The sequence below is a fragment of the Podarcis pityusensis genome (assembly GCF_964106645.2).
Source record: "Podarcis pityusensis genome assembly, chromosome: 6".
Taxonomy (NCBI): Eukaryota; Metazoa; Chordata; class Lepidosauria; order Squamata; family Lacertidae; genus Podarcis; species Podarcis pityusensis.
In genome coordinates, this window is record NC_138030.1 from 5,401,675 (window position 1) to 5,422,686 (window position 21,012).

General features: G+C 38.9%; 1 protein-coding gene across 4 annotated transcripts in view; it reads right to left on the minus strand.

The window, feature by feature from the left end:
* Positions 1-21,012, minus strand: part of ZBTB46 (zinc finger and BTB domain containing 46) — a 55,787-nt gene that overhangs the window by 23,264 nt on the left and 11,511 nt on the right. For 2 of the 4 annotated variants that reach the window (XR_013987916.1, XR_013987917.1), the window contains 5 exons: positions 17,406-18,376; positions 9,715-9,996; positions 4,414-4,586; positions 2,510-2,561; positions 1,867-2,425 (listed from right to left, as the gene is read on the minus strand). Coding sequence is in view for 2 of the 4 variants with exons in the window: in XM_081011175.1 (XP_080867301.1) it covers positions 2,510-2,561; positions 4,414-4,586; positions 9,715-9,996; positions 17,406-18,342 (1,444 nt within the window). In the remaining 2 variants the exon portion in view is untranslated. The remainder of the gene's footprint in view (positions 1-1,866; positions 2,426-2,509; positions 2,562-4,413; positions 4,587-9,714; positions 9,997-17,405; positions 18,377-21,012) is intronic. The other 2 variants (XM_081011175.1, XM_081011176.1) reach the window with 2 other exon arrangements.

A 21,012-nucleotide genomic window follows, 5' to 3' on the forward strand; every position in this document is an offset into this window, starting at 1 on the left:
AAATCTTATATTGTGGAGCAAGTTGTAGTTCTTTTCACAAGGAGAATGGGAATATATAGATAAGTAATGTTCAAAATCATTTTTCCTTTGGGGGCTTCCCTTTTCTACCCACCAGTTATTCACTATTAGTCTTCAGGCCATTTCTGGACACCTCCTCCAAGCTTCTATATAATATTCCTCTCAAGCAGCTATTAATGGGAAACATTTCTCCTTGAATCATAACACCTGCCGGCAAGGTTTCAGTTTTAGGGGTGCTCTAGATGGCCCAAGATTTGTGCTTGTTTTCACAAGGTGGTTCGGTACCCAGGTCCATCTTTTAGCTACACCAAAAACAAGTTAGTATTTTCATGGCTGTCTCTCATTTATACTGTCCTGATTTCTAGGATTCAAAAGAAGCGTAGCCTACCCGATTGAAGAAACAACAGATTTTAGAGAAATTGGGTTGTTGTTGTTGTTTTTACATTTTTGAAGTATTTCTATGGGAGCTAACTGTCCAAATCCACTTTCATCTAGCTGTATTACAACACTCATTACAACTGAATACAATTCACAGATGGTGAAGGTATTTGAAAATACTGTGGCCCATTTAGTACAGGGGTGGGGAACCTCTTTTGGCTAGTGGGCCAGATCACTATCTTCTTGACCCCTAGCAGGCCAAAGATGACACCTATCAATCACCTGACATCACAATTAATATCAGGGGATGCTGGTCTTTGTTTTTGGTCTCCCCACTTTACTCTTTCTAGCATTCCACCCCTCATATACATCCTCATATATACAGGTGTGAAGCTAGGAGTCAAGAAAAGGGATGCTCCTTTAAGTCCTGCTTCTCTAAGTTATGCAAATGAGATAACTGGTGTTTTTTTAAAAAAGGCATAATGCATTCTTAATCTGCTACAATAAACATGAAATTTGCATATCACAAAACATTTACTCTTGATCACTGCATGACACATCATTTGAATGTGATACTCATTTGCCGATATTTGAATTGTGCAACCAATCCAGCAGGCTTCAGCAGCAGGTGACTTCAATCCTGCTTTTTTAAAAAGGCATTTAAAAGATGCCTTTTAAAAACATAGGAAACTGCCTCACATTGTCACATCTTTGGTTCATCTAGCTCAGTGTTGTCTAAACCGACTAGCAGCAATTCTCCAGGATCTCAGGCAGGGGTTTCATCCAGCCCTACCCAGAGATACTGCAGATTGAGCCAGAGGCCTTCTGCATGCAAGGCAGATGTTCTACCACATCTGTGCTGCCAGAACTTTGCTGGTGGTTGATCCAAGTACATTATAACTCTGTCCTACTAATTCAGTTGCATTTTCTCCCTGTATTTTTGAATATATATTTTAATATTGCTGTATACTGCATTCAGATAATGTGGGGAGGAGGTAGAGAAATGTTTTTAATAAATAATGTGCTGAGAAAATGAATGGAAAACCTTTTGATCCTTTGAACCTACTGTTAAAATCTAAAAGTGAATATCTACCCAGAAGACACTGCAACTCAGGCAGAACTACCCTGGGACTATGGGATGCTGTCTGTAAGAATAATCTTGTTTCGACTACAAAAATGTTTTCTTTAACATTTTCTCTTAAGATTATTACTGCTGAATAACAAAATTATATTTGTTCTTTAAGTCTGAAGCATCTCCTAGATTTATGTCTGTCTGAATCCTAACCATAGAACCTGGGGATAAAGAGGTTTACAACTTTCTTTCATTACCTGGCCATTGATTCAGCATTCACACTGTACTGAGCACTGAGACTGCTGACAAATCAGAATGCACTACCCAGTCAAAGTAGCTAAGAAATACACTTCTAAGAGTTTAATCTCACTCTCTCCATTGCCCAACAGTTTTCTTACTCATCATCAGATTCCTGATTTTGATCAATACGATTCAGAAACTCTTCAGATACTGGCTGTGTAGAACCCAGATAGCAAACTTTCATATGAGTACTGAGGTTTTTCTGGGTACCAAAGCCCTTGCCACAAAAAAGACACATAAACGAACGTTCACTGGAGTGCACAGACATAAGATGCCGGTTTAAGTCTGTCTTGTCTCGGAACAGTTTCAGGCAGCAAGGGCATTGCATCTTCTTCCTGTTGAAGTGGATTGTTTTTTCATGACGATCCATGTTGGATTTTAGTGTGAAGCTAGCAGGACACTTTGGACACTGGAAACGGGCAAATTGCCCTGGAGATATGTGCTCAGAAAGGTTAGCCAGTACTGGCCTAGAGTAGTCCACTACATCAAAAGGGACAATCATGGGGAAAGTGTGTTCCTTAATGTGTTCCTTCAGCTTTTCCACACATTCAAAAAATCTTCTGCAGAAAGCACAGCTCAGCCTCTTGTGGCCAGAAGAATCCAAGAACAAACCCTCGTGGACTAAGTCCACATCTTCAGATTGTGATGCATTTATATCTAAAAAAAAGGAAATGCAAAAAATTAAATTTTAAGTTTTATACTTCGAATCATTAATATACAGTCTTCCTTCTTTCCATTTACCTGTTTCAGAACTATCTAACTGCCACAGTGTTAGAAATCCATCATAGGTGACCTGCAAAAGAAAAGTGCAATCATGTTAATGATCACACAGAGAACATCAAGTACTTTAACACCTGTAAATTACTAAAACTCGCTGTAATTCTGCTCCTTCTGCAAATCTTCATTACAAATATTTAGTTACTCAAATCAATGTTTCAGTTCATACCTAAAAGTATGCTCAAAATATATAACCAATATATACCCAAACTGCTAATAAGAACTGTTAAGTATCTGTATATTTGTTCATTTTGTGATCTCAAAAAATCTGTGTTCAGTAGATTCTGTACAGAAATGAGAGCTTCACAGGTATGCCATGTCATCGTCATCATCATTATTTATTAAATTTATTGGTTGCTTTTTCTTGCCAAAGGTAACTCAAAGCAATTTACAAACAAAAACCCACTTAGATGCACAAAAAAGCATTAAGACATTTAAAATACATTTAAAACACCCCACCCACCCTAAGAGGCCAAAGATAGTTACAGTGGTACCTCGGGATGCGAACGGGATCCGTTCCGGAGCATCTCAAAGTGAATGTAACCCATGTCTGCGCGTGTCACATTTCGGCGCTTCTGCGCATGCGCGTTACATCATTTTGACGGTCTGCGCATGCGCGCGGGGCGAAACCCAGAAGTAACGTGCTCCGTTACTTCTGGGTCGCCGCGGAGCGCAACCCGAATTTGCCTAACCCGAAGCGTATTCATCCTGAGGTATGACTGTAGAGGCTAAAGACCTGGTTAAAGAGGAAAGTAACTGCTTGGTGCCTAGAATATAGAATGATATAGAATGATGGTGCCAGGCGAGCATATACTTTTCTATTTTGAAGCACTACCATGAAGGAAAGGCTATGAAGCCAAGAAGTAGGCCATGATATGTTATGAGAGACCTTGTTAAGTGAGACCCAGAAGGGCAATTTGTATACCAACATTAATTGATCCTTAGCACCAAACTCTTAAATTCTGGCATTTCCAAAAAAAATTGTTTAACTATCCGCGACCAAAACTATCTGCTCCAGTTTCCTTTATCCACCCCCACCCTTAACTACATTTTAGTATTGTTTAATTTAAAAGGATTAATTACTGGATATTTTCAAGTTTTGAGTTATTTGCATAATATTACTTGTATGCTACACAGTACTTCCCTATGAGACATAATGGGTGATTTAGTTGAGGTGGGGTGGAGATGTAATTACTACTGAATACTTTCATCAAGTTGTCTGTGATGATGAGTTTTCTTTCATTTTTTTAAAATCAGGGAAACAGTTGTTTAACTAATAATAATAATAATAATAATAATAATATATGATATATGATATATGATATATTTTACAAGACCAGATACATTTACAGGAAGAATAATTATTCCTGCCATGCTTTTTGATATTTAGAATAATTATTGCCCAAGTTTTTAAACAGTAGATAAATGGTCATTAGGAAGCTCTCAATTCTGTACATGCTTGATTCTGGTTGCTAGGACTCTGAAGTATTTTTTCTAGTCCGGCCTTTATGTTTCCTTTAAAAAGTTCAGGAAAGTATTTCTATAATATAGGGATCTGAAGATCAAAACCATTAAGTGTGTTGCAAGAGTTAGTATTATATATCTCCATAAACATACTGCTGTTTGGAACAGAAGGAACAAATTACTCTGTGCATTTTTTGTATTTTGATAGAATTTCACAAAGCAGAAAAGGTAAAGGAGAGTACCACATTACGGACAATACAAATAGCCTAGGTCTGTTACAAATTTGAATAATTCCAAATTCTAAGATACATTAAGAATAGCAAACTGAGCATGACGACACAATTCAGTTGTAAGTTTTATAACACTTAAAAACTAGCATTACCCCCAGATAACTATAATATTACCTGAGTTGAAGGCATCACTCTTTTCACAGTATCTGGTGATATTTCACCAGAAGAGGGGATGATGGTAGTGGGGCTCTGAGTGGCAAGGTGTGATGAAGGCAGCAGAGGAGGAGTTGATGCTTCCACTTTGCCATCACATTCACCCCTTGAACGATTCAAGTTGGTGCCAGACCCTGAGGAACACAGGAAACGAGTCTCACCCACATGAACTAGCACCAGCTGGTGGTTTTACAAAAGGCAGGGAATGAACAGCTGTAGCTTAATCTTCTGTCAGTGGGAGTGAACGAAGTGCCACAGAGATTCCAGGCCCATTGACTGTTTTAAATAGCCTCCCCACCCAAAAGTGTGGTGGGAATTATATCACACAGCAGCATAATGGTCACTAAAGGAAGTCAAAACAAGAAAAAGAACACAAGGCAGCACAAAAATGAGAACAACTTTCAAAAGATACAATGATCCGTTCTTTGTGTGTGACTAATTCATTGCCATTTCTTTAAAACTTCAAAAAATTATTTTCAACATAAAAAGGACAAGGATGTTCTTACTGTCATAACAAGTCATCTCATTAGCAATTATGCAATCAGAAAAGGAATTTATGGAGCTCTGCTGCAGCCAGCAGTGGGAGACCCATGCACACATCAGACTCTAATAATGACTAGTATGTTTAAATTAGTCATAACTAGCATTGTTGCTGTTAGAGAAAGTAATACAAAAACAACACGCATCCAGCTTAAACAGAGCCCACAAAAATAATGCATTTTGGTACGAAAAGTCTTATTTTTTCTGAGTTAATTCACAGAGTTCTGGGACCACTAATGAAATACAGCCTCAAACATAATCTCACGATCAAATACACAAGGTACAGATACTGTATATTTTTGTGTTGAGGGCACTGTAGTACAATATGCTGGGGACACAAGACATCACTATTCACACAAAACGTGAAGTATGTGTAGCAATTTATTTTCAAATATTTGCAGAATTTAAGTTAAACATACATGATAGAACACTAATTATTACGAAATACTAGACTTAACAGCCTAATCCCAAGACTTGAAATGGTAGCAATAAGGTGAGTAACACAGAGGAACCTATGTCAGGCACACTCTGAACCAGTGTGAGGCTACCAGACCAGTACTAAGGTATGATTAACTAGTTAATTGAACTTTTTCTTACCAATAATGTATTTAGAAAACTGTGTATGTATCAAAATAAATTGTGTGATGATTAAGCTATCAGGTAGCATTATACACACACCACAAAACTATTTAAATTCTGATTATAAATGGTGGTTATAAAGAACTTTTATCCTGAACTGCAAAAGCAAGAAAGAAGCACAATCCTATTGAAGGCATAGAATGAAATAGCAGTATCAGAGCAACAGAATATATATGTTTTAAATCTTGTTAAAATTAATGTATAGCAAGAAACATGTTCTATAAAAAGTACTTTTGAAAAATGACCACAACACAAACATTTTTCTTTAGCTTTTGAAGGTTTTTATGCATTGACTGTCACTTGATTTATAAAACCTAAGGTCAAATGTACATGTAACCTGATGCATAAGTTGCTACTATAAATAGTTTGAGATGACATAAAAAATAACATGAGGTACTAAACTTAAGACATATCAAAAAGCTATCATAAATAATAAGAGAGAAAATGTTTAAGAACACATCTGAGCCAAAGGATTAGCAACAGTGTTTCCATACCACATTCATCCAAACACCCAATTTATATACAAGATTATTCATTCCATTGAAAAGCCACTCAGCAAGGACGAAGTAACAAAAGTTTCAAGTCTTACACTCTATTCCTTGGGTTCACAGCAGATTATATATATTATTTCAAAAGGTTTCCAGACATGTAATTTCCACATGTTTTAATCTTGAATAGTGTATTGCAAATGCATTGATTTGAAAGCAATTTGACACATTTCACTTTCAGCCTCATATAAAGAACTTATTTTGGTGCTTTTAATTTATTTGCTTATTTTAATAATGCTTTTTTCATGTCATGTTATCAAATACTGGGCCCACTGCTGACTTCCCATAAAGTCCCAATGATATTTTATTATTATTAAAATGATTGATAAATACCTAAATATCATTACACAGATTCCACTATAAAATAAAACAATGACACCATTAAAGTTTAATATTTTGAAGTCCCTCAAGTGTTTAATTGCCCTAGTTAGTAGAAACCTATTCTAAATACAAGCCTTTTGTTTGCAAAAGCCCCAAAACTGTTGGACCTCCTCCTAGAGGAGGTAAGGAAATCTTATTTTAATGTACATACTGCCTTCCAAACAGAATCTGACTTACAAAAAATACACAATACAGCAAAATTAAATGGAGGAGGTAATAGCAGCATCAGATCAAATTAGTTAGGGATGAAATAGTTTTTAAAGCCTGGGAAATTAAACTGACACCAAAAAAGCGTAGGTGCAAGGTAAGTCTCATTCCATCAAGGCGCTATCCCTGAGAAGGCTCTCCCTGGTCGTCACTCACTGTACCTCAATTGATGGACGCATCTGGAGAGGAGTCTCCAAAGACTACCTCAACTGATAAATAGAAAAGTATTTTTGAAATAGTTCAAAGCCACTTTTCTGTTGCCCTCTTACAAGAGACGTTTAAAAAAAATCAGGTTTTTTGGTAGTGGAGGTGTTAATTTACTGTTTCAAAGTTTTGGAATGTTTCTATAAAATACATAAATAAAAATAAATCTAAAAAATACAAGAAGAAGAAGAAGAAGAGTTTGGACTTGATATCCCGCCTTTCACTCCCCTTCAGGAGTCTCAAAGCGGCTAACATTCTCCTTTCCCTTCCTCCCCCACAACAAACACTCTGTGAGGTGAGTGGGGCTGAGAGACTTCAAAGAAGTGTGACTGGCCCAAGGTCACCCAGCAGCTGCATGTGGAGGAGCGGAGACGCGAACCCGGTTCCCCAGATTAAGAGACTACCGCTCTTAACCACTACACCACACTGGCTCCAGATGAGCTTGGATTCACTGCATATGTACTTGGAAGCAAGTTTCACTGAGTTACTCATAGTTACTTATGATTGCAACCTTAATGTGTTCCAGTGGATTAAATTATCAAAATATATACAATTTCAGCATATTAAATTTCAGCAAATAAGCAAAACTCAAACATTACTCAAGATATCACCCAAAGCTACATTGCGTTAAGTTTTACCTGTTTTCAAGAATATTCAGAGAACCCTGCTAGATCAGGCCAAGGGCCTATCTATCCATTCTAGAAGTCTGTGCTTACAGTGGCCAATCAGATGTCTATAGAAAACCCACATGCAAGACATGAGTGCAACAGTACTCATCAGAGACCATGAATCAATAAAATAAAAACCACCCAACACTTTTTCTTCTTCTAATATTAAACAAAAATATCTGCCAAATACCTTCTTAGTTTATTTGTGGCACCAATATCAAGAAACCCATATATTTATCCCTTCTACGTCAAAGGTTCAAGTTCTACATTTTGCTTTCCATTGTGTCACAAACTAAAGCACTGCCATGGCATCCTTTCCACATCAAGTTCCTGAGTGGTCATATCGAAGCAGCAGGAAACATTTAAAATGTTGGGATTGCAAGAGAAATACAAATAAAAAGTTGCTCAGCATACTCGATGAATCTACAATGCAATAAACACTTGAGAAACACTTCAAATGACACGAGATCACAGTGTTATTCTGCCTGCCATACGGTAGTCTCAAAGCTACAAAACAAAAACTGACAGTTTTACCCTATTTGTGCTAGGCAACAGTTCCTGCTGAATATATCTTGGTGGGGGGCTTAGTAGCTTAGTTGCATTTGATATCCCATTTAGGTTACCTCATCTCTCTCCCCATTCCTCCTGGTAATGGCAGAACATGGTATTCAGTAGAAGTGAAATTCAGGGAGCACAACTATACAATCAATACAGTGAAGTTGTTTCATGACTGAGTGTGACTTAGCTGGATAACAAACACGCTGTGTTTTTGGCCCACACATACTATCTTCTTTGCCACCTCCAAACTTGTACCATAGTGAAAGAAATTAAATGATGTTTACTTAAGACCTTATGTTTCTGTCATTTAGGAAATACTGAACACACAATCATCTTAATTGTGTCTTTAGCCCCATCTGTTAGTTTTTGATCCCATATCAAGAGGATTTATTATGGAGCAAAGCTTTAAAAAGGGATGCCTTTTCCTATCTGCTTGGTAAACAAGTATGCATTTGATTGGCTAACAAGATGAGCAGCAACACACCAATAAAAACTGCCAACCATCCTAGATTCATAGCCTAGATTATGGATTCACATTATTAAGTAAAAACAAACAGTCTTGTGGCACCTTAACCACTACAAATTTATTAAGGCACAAGCTTTAATATATGTCATTTGTTGTCAGCACTGCCCTTCTGCATTCTATGTAGATCAGTGGCTACACAAAACAAATAAGTGGACATAACTGTGTTCAGAATGTTAATACCCCAAAATTAATAGATTTCAATCAATCAGAGCACTCTAAGTGATCTTAAGGGGGCCATACTTCAACAAGGGAGCTAAAGAAAACTCCAGTGGGATGTGTGAATTAGCTTACCAATTCTTCACCAATGTTGCCTTATTGTCTGTTTTGCTTTCAGGTTCTGCTTTCAACTGTTCTGCTTTCTATTTCTTCTTCTTGCATTTCACTTTCCTCTCACCTCACCCCTCTACAAATCATGTGTATATATGCTTGTCAATTTAAGATTACCCTTCATGAGGCTGATAGGGAGCAGATTCCAATTATAATCTACTTACAAATGCCACTATCTGACCAGCAACTTTCGACAGACCAAGGGCCACCTGTCATAAATCTGCTGGTAACATAGTAAAAACCTGTGTCTAGCTACCTTTTCAGATCACGATCTTGCATGACTGAATTACTCTGCCTCACATGAAAAAGATACCTAAGAATAGAAAGCTAATATTTCAGGAGGAAGGCAAGGCTATAACTCTTCTACACGCAGGGTATTTTTCTGTATGGCGCAACACTTAACTGTGCAAGCCCATCATCTGCAATATGAAATGGTATAATTAAGGCATAGGTTTTCCACTTATCTGCTGTTTGTGGGAGCTAGGCCCAAGTATCACCTTGTTAAGACTCTACATGCATAGCACTCAAAATAATTGAGTTTGCATTACTTTGGGATGCACCATACAAGGATATAAAATAAGAGTGACTAGAACTGTTTTTTTTAAATAACTCCTTTATGAATGCTTTTAACTTTTAAGTAGTGTACAAAGGAACAGCAACTTACAAGACAGTGAATGTGTGCCTTTGGGTAAGTATTCGAACAGCAGAGAACTTTCCTCTCCCAGCATGTCAGCTTTCAGGGACAACAAGCTGTTTTTGCTCATAAGGGCTGCCCGCAGATTAGCAACTGCTACAGCCTGGAGCGCATCTTCCTTCTCTGGAGTAAGAGGCTGAGAGAGATAACCAGCTTCACCTCCTAGGAGTGCTTCCTCGACATTTGCATAAAGGTCCACTCTCTCTATTCGGCTGTCAGAGTTGCTGGATTCTGCCCCTGTCAGATCCACACCTAAGTGGAAGAAAAACCCAACATTAGTAAACATATCACAATAGAGTCCTCTCAGCCATATGTACATTTGTAGCACTTCCTCCATCCATCATTCCACAGCATCAGAATCAATAAGCCTGCTTAAAATGAAGGAGCTGAGATTACTTTGTCTTTTCCCCAGTTTTTTGATACCTTCATCTGATGCTATAATACAACTGTTGCTATATTTGTGCAGTACACACTTTTGCAAAGTTATGCACTCATTTTGCAAAATAAACTCTCTTGCTGTTAAAATAGTAGCAGTAACATCTGGGGAAATGTGGCTGCTGCTGAAGACACTCTATACCACACTCAATAGTGCAATATCATTATGGACAAACAGAACCTTAATGCCCCCTTTATACTTGCTCAGTTGCAATTATTCCAACAGCATATTGCAACTTCACAACATTATGAATACAGTGGTACCTCGGGTTAAGTACTTAATTCGTTCCGGAGGTCTGTTCTTAACCTGAAACTGTTCTTAACCTGAAGCAACACTTTAGCTAATGGGGCCTTCCGCTGCCGCCGCAGCATAATTCCTGTTTTCATCCTGAAGCAAAGTTCTTAACCTGAGGTACTATTTCTGGGTTAGCGGAGTCTGTAACCTGAAGCATATGTAACCCGAGGTACCACTGTACAACAGACTAGTACATGCTTCAAACAGTGTGCATGTCTCAACAAACTATGCACGGAATATAGTGAAGCCTCAGAAAGCTTGTTTTAGACCCATCTTGTCCTATTAATTTATTTTATTTAAATATCTATACACTACTTCTCTCTGGGGGAAAAAATAAATCACCACCAAAATAATCTGAAAGAAAAACCAAAAGCAATCTTCTAAACAGTTGTAAGATACCAGAGCAGATATTGATCAGATTCCCCAAGAACCAGTACACCCACACAATTGTTCTAATGCAAAATATACACCCACATACCGTATTTTTCGCTCTATAACACGCACCTGACCATAACACGCACGTAGTTTTTAGAGGAGGAAAATCCGTAGGCATGCCACCCGTAGGCATTCCCTCCATAACACGCACAGACATTTCCCCTTACTTTTAAGGAGGAAAAAAGTGAGTGTTATGGTGCAAAAAATACGGTAATTGTTTTAGCCTTGCAGATAGAGTGGAGATTAATCAAGACTCCTGGGCAGTTTGAGTGCTGCCACCTACCACTGGTCACACATCAGATATAGAAGGAACAAAAAACAAGTCTCCCCTGATAACTGTGAAGGTGGGTGGGCTCAAATGAGAGGTGGTGATCTTTTAGAAATGTTATCTTAGCCCCAAACAGCTTCAAGGGCAAAGAAGATAGTACTGCGAACTGGGCCGGGAAACAAACTGCGAGACAGTGAAGTTGTACAATAGTGAGTTTGTAAGATTATACTCTGGATGTAGCCAAAGCTTTGCCTACAATCCTGGCCACAGTCACCTTAGAGATATCCAGGAGTAATGTCAGATTTGGAAGCACTCCCAAGCTACACACACACCTCATTCAGCACAATCTCATTCAGAAGAGCCTGGATGAGACGTGACAATAGTTCAGTTGGTAGATCATGCGACTCTTCATCTCAGGTTTTTGGGTTTGAGCCCCAAGTTGGGCAAGAGATTCCTGCACTGGAGGGGGTTAAATCAGATGACCCTCATGGTCATCTGATTTTGACAATTTTGACATCATCAAGTTTACTAACCAACAGAATACCCATCTCATCCGATTTATGTTTCACTTTATTAGTTTCATAGAATCATAGAATTGTAGAGTTGGAAAGGACCATGAGGGTCATCTGATTTAACCCCCTCCAGTGCAGGAATCTTTTGCCCAACTTGGGGCTCAAACCCAAAAACCGGAGGTTAAGAGTCGCATGATCTATCGTCAGGTCTCATCCTACAATCACCTAGAAAATGAGTCAGGATCTCAACATCTTTCCTAGAAGCAGAAGAAGCTGGATGTAATCAGCACACCTAATGACTGCCCAGCTCAAATCTCCAGACAAAGTTTCCTAGTGTTTCCATGTAGACTATAACAGCATTGGAACAAACTGCAACCCTGCAAACTGCATGCCATGGAGACAAGAAGAAGCTTGTCAGCACCACTGTATCCTAAAAAAAGAGATCAGAACCAACATAAAACATTGTTGGCAAGCCCTGTATCTATCACACAGACCAGAATAACATCATATTCAATATTACCAAAAGTCACTGAGGTCTAACAAAACTCTTGCCTGCTCTGGTTCCAAGAGGTGACAGTCATTCAGCAGGAAAGAAGGCCACCTCAGCCCTAGAACCAGGCTGGGAAACAGGGGATGACTCCAACATCACATCATGGTCTTCTGATTGTTCTGTTAATTAATGCATTTCTACTTGCCAAATGGAACAATTCTGCTCCTCCCTCCAAGCACAGTTCTGAGTCTCCTAACCATCCAGAAAGGATTTGGGGGAGCTGTGGTGGCGTAATGGGGGGGGGGGGAGAGCCCCCCCTGCACTAGCAGGAGTCCTTGTACTGGTTGCCACGAGTGCGCCAGGCTAACTGAATCCAGACCCAGATTTTTTAAAGGATCTAGGTTAGGGAAGCAGAACCTCGTTCAGCCCAAGATCCATATGCTCTCATGGCCTACCTTCTAAGTTCCACATAGCAGTGGTAGGCAGGGTCAGATGCAAAAATGGGCTGAGCAATGGATGAGAATCCTACCTTTTTACAAGAGATTCCATTCCAGCTATGCAAAAGTTTGAGGCTTCTACACATACACATATACCACATATCCACCCTCCTCCCAGGTATCCAAGAGGCATTATCACAGTTCACAAACACACTGAACCAGACAAAAGCACTCAATCAAAGTGTGGCCTATAGAGGGGCATAGCCTAAGGAGAATCCTGAGGGCAAAACAGAGAGGCCTCTAGGCCTGAGATTTCACATTCCAGATCTAAGAAATCAGTTTCATTCAATAATCCCTGAACCACCCCACTACTATTCTCCCAACCTCCTTTCTTAGCAGGTAGAAGGCAAACAGTTTTCAAGTACATAGTAAACAGCAACCTATCATGGTGGTTGGGCAGAAAAATTGTTTTTAGTTATCCTGCCTCAGCATTCTTCTTCCACACCCACATCATGGAGCTGATGAACCAAGAACTGTACTGTCCAAGATTAAATTTACTGCTGCAATATGAAGAAGGGCAAGTCCATGAACTATGATACAATGCTGATAGAAGTTGACACAGATAAATGAAAAACTTAATTAAATTGTGGGAGCTGTACCTGAGACATGGCAGGAATACGAATTGAAAACCCTCCTCCATCTGGTACTGTAAGGAGTCAGGGCAGTTATTAACTGGAAACTCAGATTTAATAACCTTAAAATAAAGCTCTCTTTTTAAGATGGGCCATTCTGAAAATTATATTTCTGCTTAGTGCCATCAAATTAAAAACAAAAATTAATACTGCAATATAAACTTAAACTAAACTAAAAAGAGAATAGTGTAATATACAAGAGATTTCACTCTGGCCTATGTGTGCAGCAGAGTGGAGGGAGGCAGAATGTTGCTTTGCACATTTGGCTCGGTATGTGGAAGGGACAGCCATGTAGTGGGTTAATAAACCTTTAAATAACATCCGAATCAGCCCCAAGAATGTTCCCTTGATAATATCACCAATGTATCATCCATATGACAAGGGCATTCAGAGGAGCATTCTGTTTGTGTGGTAAGAATTAGCCAACTGCATTATATTAAAATACAGCCCTGTGCAGGGCTTGATTTTTAAAAATAAACTAACAAAATGTTTACTTCAATAAACCTTATTATCTGAAATAAAGTATGTTTTCTGTCCTGACTAGTTCTACTACATTTTTGTTTCCTTTAGAGCCCGGTTCACATTACTTTTCCTTGAATACTAACAGTGTGACAGGACAACAAAGTAAAACCACAATCCCTGCTCAAAAGGAACATCTGCATCCACATTAAAATCTGCCCAGGAAGCCCAGCTAGGAACACAGCGTGTATATGAACTTCCATCTATGGGCACACCAAAGCAGGGTCTTCCTTTTCGTGGATTAACAATCACAGACTTCCTGGGTGATGTGACTAAGTCACATGCTGAACAGGGCATTGAAATCAAGTGACGTCCTCTGATTTCAGTAGATCTGCTCCTGTGATGACTTAGTCAGATACCATCTAATGTCATCTGAAAATCAACATTGCAAAAGCTTATAGATACAAAAACATTTCAAAAAAGGTGCAGGTGGGAGTGTTTGTAGATGTCAATTCCCAAAGCAATCTACTTTCTTTTTAATAATACATAGATTAAGTAATGTTTGAGTATTCAAAGGAAAGGAAAGAAAGGAACATGCCAGAAAAAAGCAGAATAGTTAACACACAACTATATTTAAACTTTCAGGTAGGTAGCTGTTTTGGTCTGACGCAGTTGAAATAAATAAAAAATTGTCCAGTAGCACCTTAGAGACCAACTAAATTTGTTCTGGGTATAAGCTTTTGTGTGCATGCACACTTCTTCAGATTTCAACTGTTCCCATTCTTCCTGTGAAGGTAATTGACCTCTACAGTGCCAGACTTTAATACCACAAAATCCTACAGCCCAGTGGTTTTGTATTTACTTAATCCTATAAAACTATATCCCTAATATATGTGAATGACCCAATAGGAAAAAAATAATAATGCTACTCTTTCAGCAATTCAAAAAAATCCTTGTTTTCATGCATATCAATAATTTAGAAAGATAGTTTTCTGCCTATATTAGCACTGAAAAGCAGACTGAAAAGCTTAAAAATAAGCCAGCTAAATCCTTCATTTGATTCTCAACTACTGATATGAAGAAAATCTGCACTATGCATTGGCTTACAAATTTTGTTAAGGAGACCAATGAAAACAATGTATTTTTCCATGCTTCTTAATTTATGTATATATTTTTATATGGTTGCCTTTTGGGGCCCAGCTCCTTGAAGGAAGCTTACACCATAATAAAGCACCAATCTAAACTGATATAACAAAGGTAGAACCACCAAAGGTACCCACCAATAAAAAACAAATTAAAAAATATAGGCCAGTTAAAATAATCACGGAGAAGTAACAACAATAACAGCAACTAACATTATCCTTACTCACATATCCCCAAGAATGATGTTCAGTTGTCTCTATACTAATGCACAGAGCACAAGAAATAAGATGAACTTGAGCTCTTAATACAGGATGGTAAAAATGATATAAAAGGCATTGTTGAAACGTGGTGGAATGAGACTCATGACTGGGAAAGCAGTAATTGAGGGGCATAACCTATTCAAAAGCAATAGACCAAACAGGAAGAGAGGAGTGTCAGCATCGCCCTTGAGCCAGTGCCACCAACTGGACTCATCCACTTCAGCCCCGACTGGGCTAGGCGAGCTGGGTAGCACTTCCAGAGACCACCTTCTGCACAGGAACACGTCAAAGTGCTGTGGACTCACAGCTTAGAGTTGTGAGCACCGGATTCACTCCCACAAGAAGACAGTCGTCGCACAGCAGAGTACAGCAGAGTCTAGCAGAGCATATAAACAACTCGGAGAGCAGCTCTGTAGAATATCTTCTTTATTCTATCTACAACTATTATACAACTATATACAGAGCTAAATAGGTCTAAGCATAAATGAATGCTGCACTGCACTGAGTGTCTGCAGCTGCTCTTAGCAGCAACCTTATCTCTACACACGATCTCTAACACTCAGTCTCTCTCTCTCCGACACTGACTGACTGACTGACTCTGGTGCTGGAGCAGAATAAGTAGAGAGCAGAACACGCCTCCTCCTCTCTGGAGAATCAGCAGACTCCTCAGGAGATTCTTGGATATGGGAGGGGTGAAATCTCCTCAAGGAGGAGGAGCATTATATGTAAAAGATGTGTACACCAGTGAGGAAAGCCATGATCTGAAGCATGAAAGGTAGGTTGAGACTATTTGGGTAAGAACTGTATGAGAGGGAAATAGCAGTAACGTCACTGTGGGAGTCTATCACCCACATTTTATGAAATTGTGGTTCATCCTAATTAAGAGATAACCCTTCTGTGGCTTTTAGATTAATCTGTATGAAATCTATTCAAACAGGATCAAAACTGCAAAATGGTAGGATTTTTTATTGAATCTTTAACTGGTGCTCCATATATTGCACCACTTACAGTGCAGACTGTCATTATACAACACAGAGTTCTAGCCCCAAAAGTACGTATGCAGGTAGTCTTCTGTCAACTGCTGGTGTGTGCAATGCTCAGTGTGAATTAGTTTATAGCATGCTACCACATAGGCTTGCCTTACATCTGGTTGCAGTGATGGACTAAAAGCTAATACACACTGAGCTTGGAAACAGTCTCATACTGTACTTCCTTAATGTAAACTGCTGCAGCTGACTGGCTGTTTTTCATCAACCACCAAGACTGAAGGAGGTTGATAGAGACCTAAAATTTGAACTGAGCTGATATTCCAAGGTTAACTGACAACACAGTCAGTAATTCCACTGTAGGTATGCCGTGCTTTGATGTGACTGATTTGGGCAGTAATGGAGGCCCTACACACAACCCTGGACAGTTACCAAAGGGGTTACATCTACCTTCTTCAAAATTCAGACTGGAAGAAAGCATTCCGGTAAGTAATCATTTTATTTTCTAAGAGCCAGTGTAAAGCTACAGGAAAACATTTAACACATAATTTACATGGTTATACTTCACGTTGTATATGAAACAACATTTTTAAGCTTGAAAGTTTCCCAAGGTGGCACTGCTGTATAAAAAGACACAAGTACAATACACAGAATTTGAATAAAATCTTCAAGAAACTGAGATGTTGACTATTATATAACAGGAAATGTGTACGTTCTTTTACATAAATGGATTTCCATTTTCAAAGATACTTCGTACCACTGCTACTTCAGAGAACATGTTATGCAGCTTTTAAAAGCTTTTTTTTCTGGTACAGAAATATTTGTGTTTCTCTTGTTAATTTATCTATTTAAGGCCTAATATAATTATTTTTCACAAGTTTTCATTAATAAATTCAGTTACTGGCATTGAGGGGCTGCCTTCAGATGTCTTCTAAAAGTAAAATAGTTGTTATTTACTTAGCATCTGATGGGAGAGCATTCCACAGGGCGGGTGCGGCTACCGAGAAGGCCCCCTGTCTGGTTCCCTGTACTCTCACTTCTTGCAATGAGGGAACTGCCAGAAGGCCCTCGGAGCTGGATCTCAAGTGAAAAGCAAGACATATCCTTTACGCTACTATACAAGTAATCGAACCATTAAAGTTTATGGCCTTTTAACTAGTATGCCACAAATGATTATGCATTCACATGAATGATTATACATATCACATGATATGATTCTACAGAGACAGAAAGAAAGAAAAAATCTTACTTGTTTCACGACTACTGTATGGCCATCCTTGGGCAGATAGAAAAGGTGGTACTGGAGAGCTTGTTCTGCTGTCATCTCCCAGTTGCTGTGTAATATGGCGCACAGTATCTTTGTTTTTTCTGTTCTTTCTGCGCCCAGTAGGCTGCCATCCATCTGCAGCGCCTTGTTCTGAAAAAGTATTCTGCATTGTACTATCTTTGGCAGACTGCAACTCATTTCCTCCATAATGAGATGGAGAGCTCTGTTCCTCTTTGATACGCAAGGATCCATACCCCATATCACTAGACCACAGAGATTGGGATGAAATGTCATCATGACTATCCATTTTTTGTTCTTGATCCTCTTTTCCATATGTGCTTCCTCCTTCATGACAACTAGCAATGGCTGAATCACCAGAGGAGTTTGCAGGACTTGTCCGCCGAGCTAGCCAGGGAGATATGCTCCTACCAGCCACCACTGCTGAAATCAAAGCATCTGTACTACTGCTGGAGGTTGCTCCAAGTTCATAATCAATAAAATCATCTGATGCATCAGACTTAATGCTTATGTCAAGAGCAGCCTTTATGAAATTGTGACAAGCTTGAACAATATCAGTCATCTGGAGATAGCTAGCAGCTGACATCACCTCAATAACATTCCTGCTGGTCAATGCAAGGTGTGCAGAGTACATGAAGTCAATGATTGCTTTAAACCCCTGGGCTGTTACAATATCTAAATGAGTGACCGTTGCCTGGTCAGAAGTCTTCTGCACCTGGCAGTACAGTGTCTTGAAGTAGCGACTGCTCCCAAGTAAAATGTTTTTGTGAGCCTTGAAAATCTTTCCCTCCACTATAATGCAAACATCACAGAGGATGCCATGCTGTCTTTGTTCATTGAGTTCTTGAAGGAGATGACGATAATGGGAGGCAATTTCCATGTCTTCCTTTCGATTATTCATTTAGAAATATTTGTGCTACTGCTTCCACACAGGTCTGTAAGGGAGAAATAGAGGCATTACCACATTAAAGGGGCTGTCATACTATTTAAATCACCACAAAAATTCAGAGAGGCATTTAGCTATCTTTCCAAGTTTGAAGACAACAATAATTAAGGCATTATACTTAGAACAGAGAGTTTATTGCTTGACTTTAATATTGGATTTGCATTTAATAGGCAGGTTTTTAGAAATGCTAATGTCAGGTGGGGGGAGTTGGTAATTATTGAGATTACAGCAGCTGGGAGGAATGATTTAACCCATTCTTCCCCTGCTGAAATCCTCAGGAAAATCCCTCATTTTAGCAGCAATGGGGGGATTTTCTGGCCATGCAAATACCAGCTTCAGATAATGGACTTTCTCAGGCACACAGCAAGGGAATAAAGAGTTAAATTCCCCCTATCAGCTTGCTGTAAACACAATAATTATTACCCCTTCAACTAATGCTATTTGTGCTTTTAAAAACCTGCACATTAAATATAAAGAAGCACTTGAGGTCCTATCTGGCTTGGCCCAAGAGAATAGCCTGCACTGAATATGTAAACTTGGACCATCAATATTCAATAGCTTTGAATATTCTTGAAGCTTTGAAGATAGCATGCCAGGATATTAACCTTTCAAAACTAATCAAGAGAAAGTATGACATATTTACCACAACTACAGAGAAAAAGAGACTGAGATAAGCTTCCTGTGTTAAGGTATCAAATTTTAAGATCCTAGCAAGCTAGTGTTGATAATTATGTTTGTAGAGGCAAAGCATCCTATAGCAGAAACTCCTCAGGAAAGAAGTTACTAGATCCTGCACGAGAAACAGCTGAATTCATGTCAACCTCAGCTAGGGCTAAGGGTGGTCAGTGCCCACAGATTACAGTGATTGTTGGGAAGGGAGAGAAAACCAGGCAGATGTAAGAATTAAATGAAGAGTTCAAAACGAAGCAGGGCAAAGGCTAATAGAGTTCTGCCAAGAGAACAAACTGGTCATCACAAACACTCTTTTCCAACAACACAAGAGACGACTCTACACATGGATATCACCAGATGGGCAGCATCGAAATCAGACTGATTATATTCTCTGCAGCCAAAGATGGAGAAGCTCTATACAGTCAGCAAAAACAAGACCTGGAGCTGACTGTGGCTCAGATCATCAGCTTCTTATAGCAAAATTCAAGCTTAAACTGAAGAAAGTAGGAAAAACCACTAGGCTGGTAAGATACAATCTAAATCAAATCCCTTATGAATACACAGTGGAAGTGAGGAACAGGTTTAAGGATTTAGATTTGGTGGACAGAGTGCCTTAAGAACTATGGATGGAGGCTCGTAACATCATACAGGAGGCAGCAACGAAAACCATCCCAATGAAAAGGAAATGCATGAAAGCAAAGTGGCTGATTTGGAGGGGGCTGATGGGAGTAAGCCCACTTTTTGTGATCCTATCTCTTTTTCTACTCTTTTAGTTGTGGCAGCCATTTTGTGTTGTACCATGCACTCACAGCTGCCATTTCTGACTGGTGCCCACAGCACTTCAAAATTCCAGATGTGTTCATCAGCCCCAAAAGGTTGGAGTGTACAGATTAATTATAGCTTTATAAGACACTGGTCAATCCATTTTCTTTTAAATTTATCATCAAGTTACTTACAGAACCATTTATACCATGTACTTTCTGTGCTCAGTAGATATCTGCTGTTTATACTTTTCCATTGTTTTAAAAAGCTACTAAAATGCACCCATTCTAATAAATTTCCTTCAATGAAATTTTACATTCTCCTTTTCCTACCTGTACTATGCCTTGTAGATTTTAAACTTTTGGATAAACTGTCTACAGAAATCTCTAGCCAAAACCATGTCCATAGTAAATAAAAAATAAAAAAAATTATGTGGGCCATATTCCAATGCAGCAGCTCCACTGGCACAACAGACTCCCATGCACGCAACAGAACTTCAGTTCCCACATGCTCTCAAAATCAGCTGAGGAGATATTAGGGGCACACAGGGGGAGCATAGGAAACAGAAATTCCAGCACAACAGCAGAACCCCACTGGTGGACCATTGTATAAGAAAGTCTGACTAAAATGCATTATCTGCTGAAGTTATTATCTATTCTGTATACTTCTTAGGAATAAGAGTACATGCACAAGCAGCAAATTGCTGCCAACTTTCCAACACCTAATCACACATGTGAATGCAGTTAAGTAGCTTCCACACAATATGACTTTATGATCCAATTTATTTTTCTATTACACTGTCATGACTTAAGCTTGTTATTAATTCAGCTTCCATGCGAGAAGTGTCCTTCCAATGTCTTCAGATAATTCTTTGTTGACATTATCCTCATTATCTTAGTCTCCCTCTCCTTCCCTAGCACTAGATAATTTCTCTTGGAAACACAAAGTCAGCTAATCACACAATGCAATCACCCACCCCCAGGTATTTACCAGCTTTAACCACATCTGGTTCACAGTTACTGGTAAGCATAACTGAATGTCCTTTAGCTGAGAAAGTGTATATCAGTGTGTGTTGGCTGCTTCAGCTATCTATTCTACATTTGGTTATATTTAGTCTTCTTCTATAATAATTATTCCTTTCCCAATTAGCCAACATGAAAAATAAGAGATGAGTCATTGCTAGGTTGACCT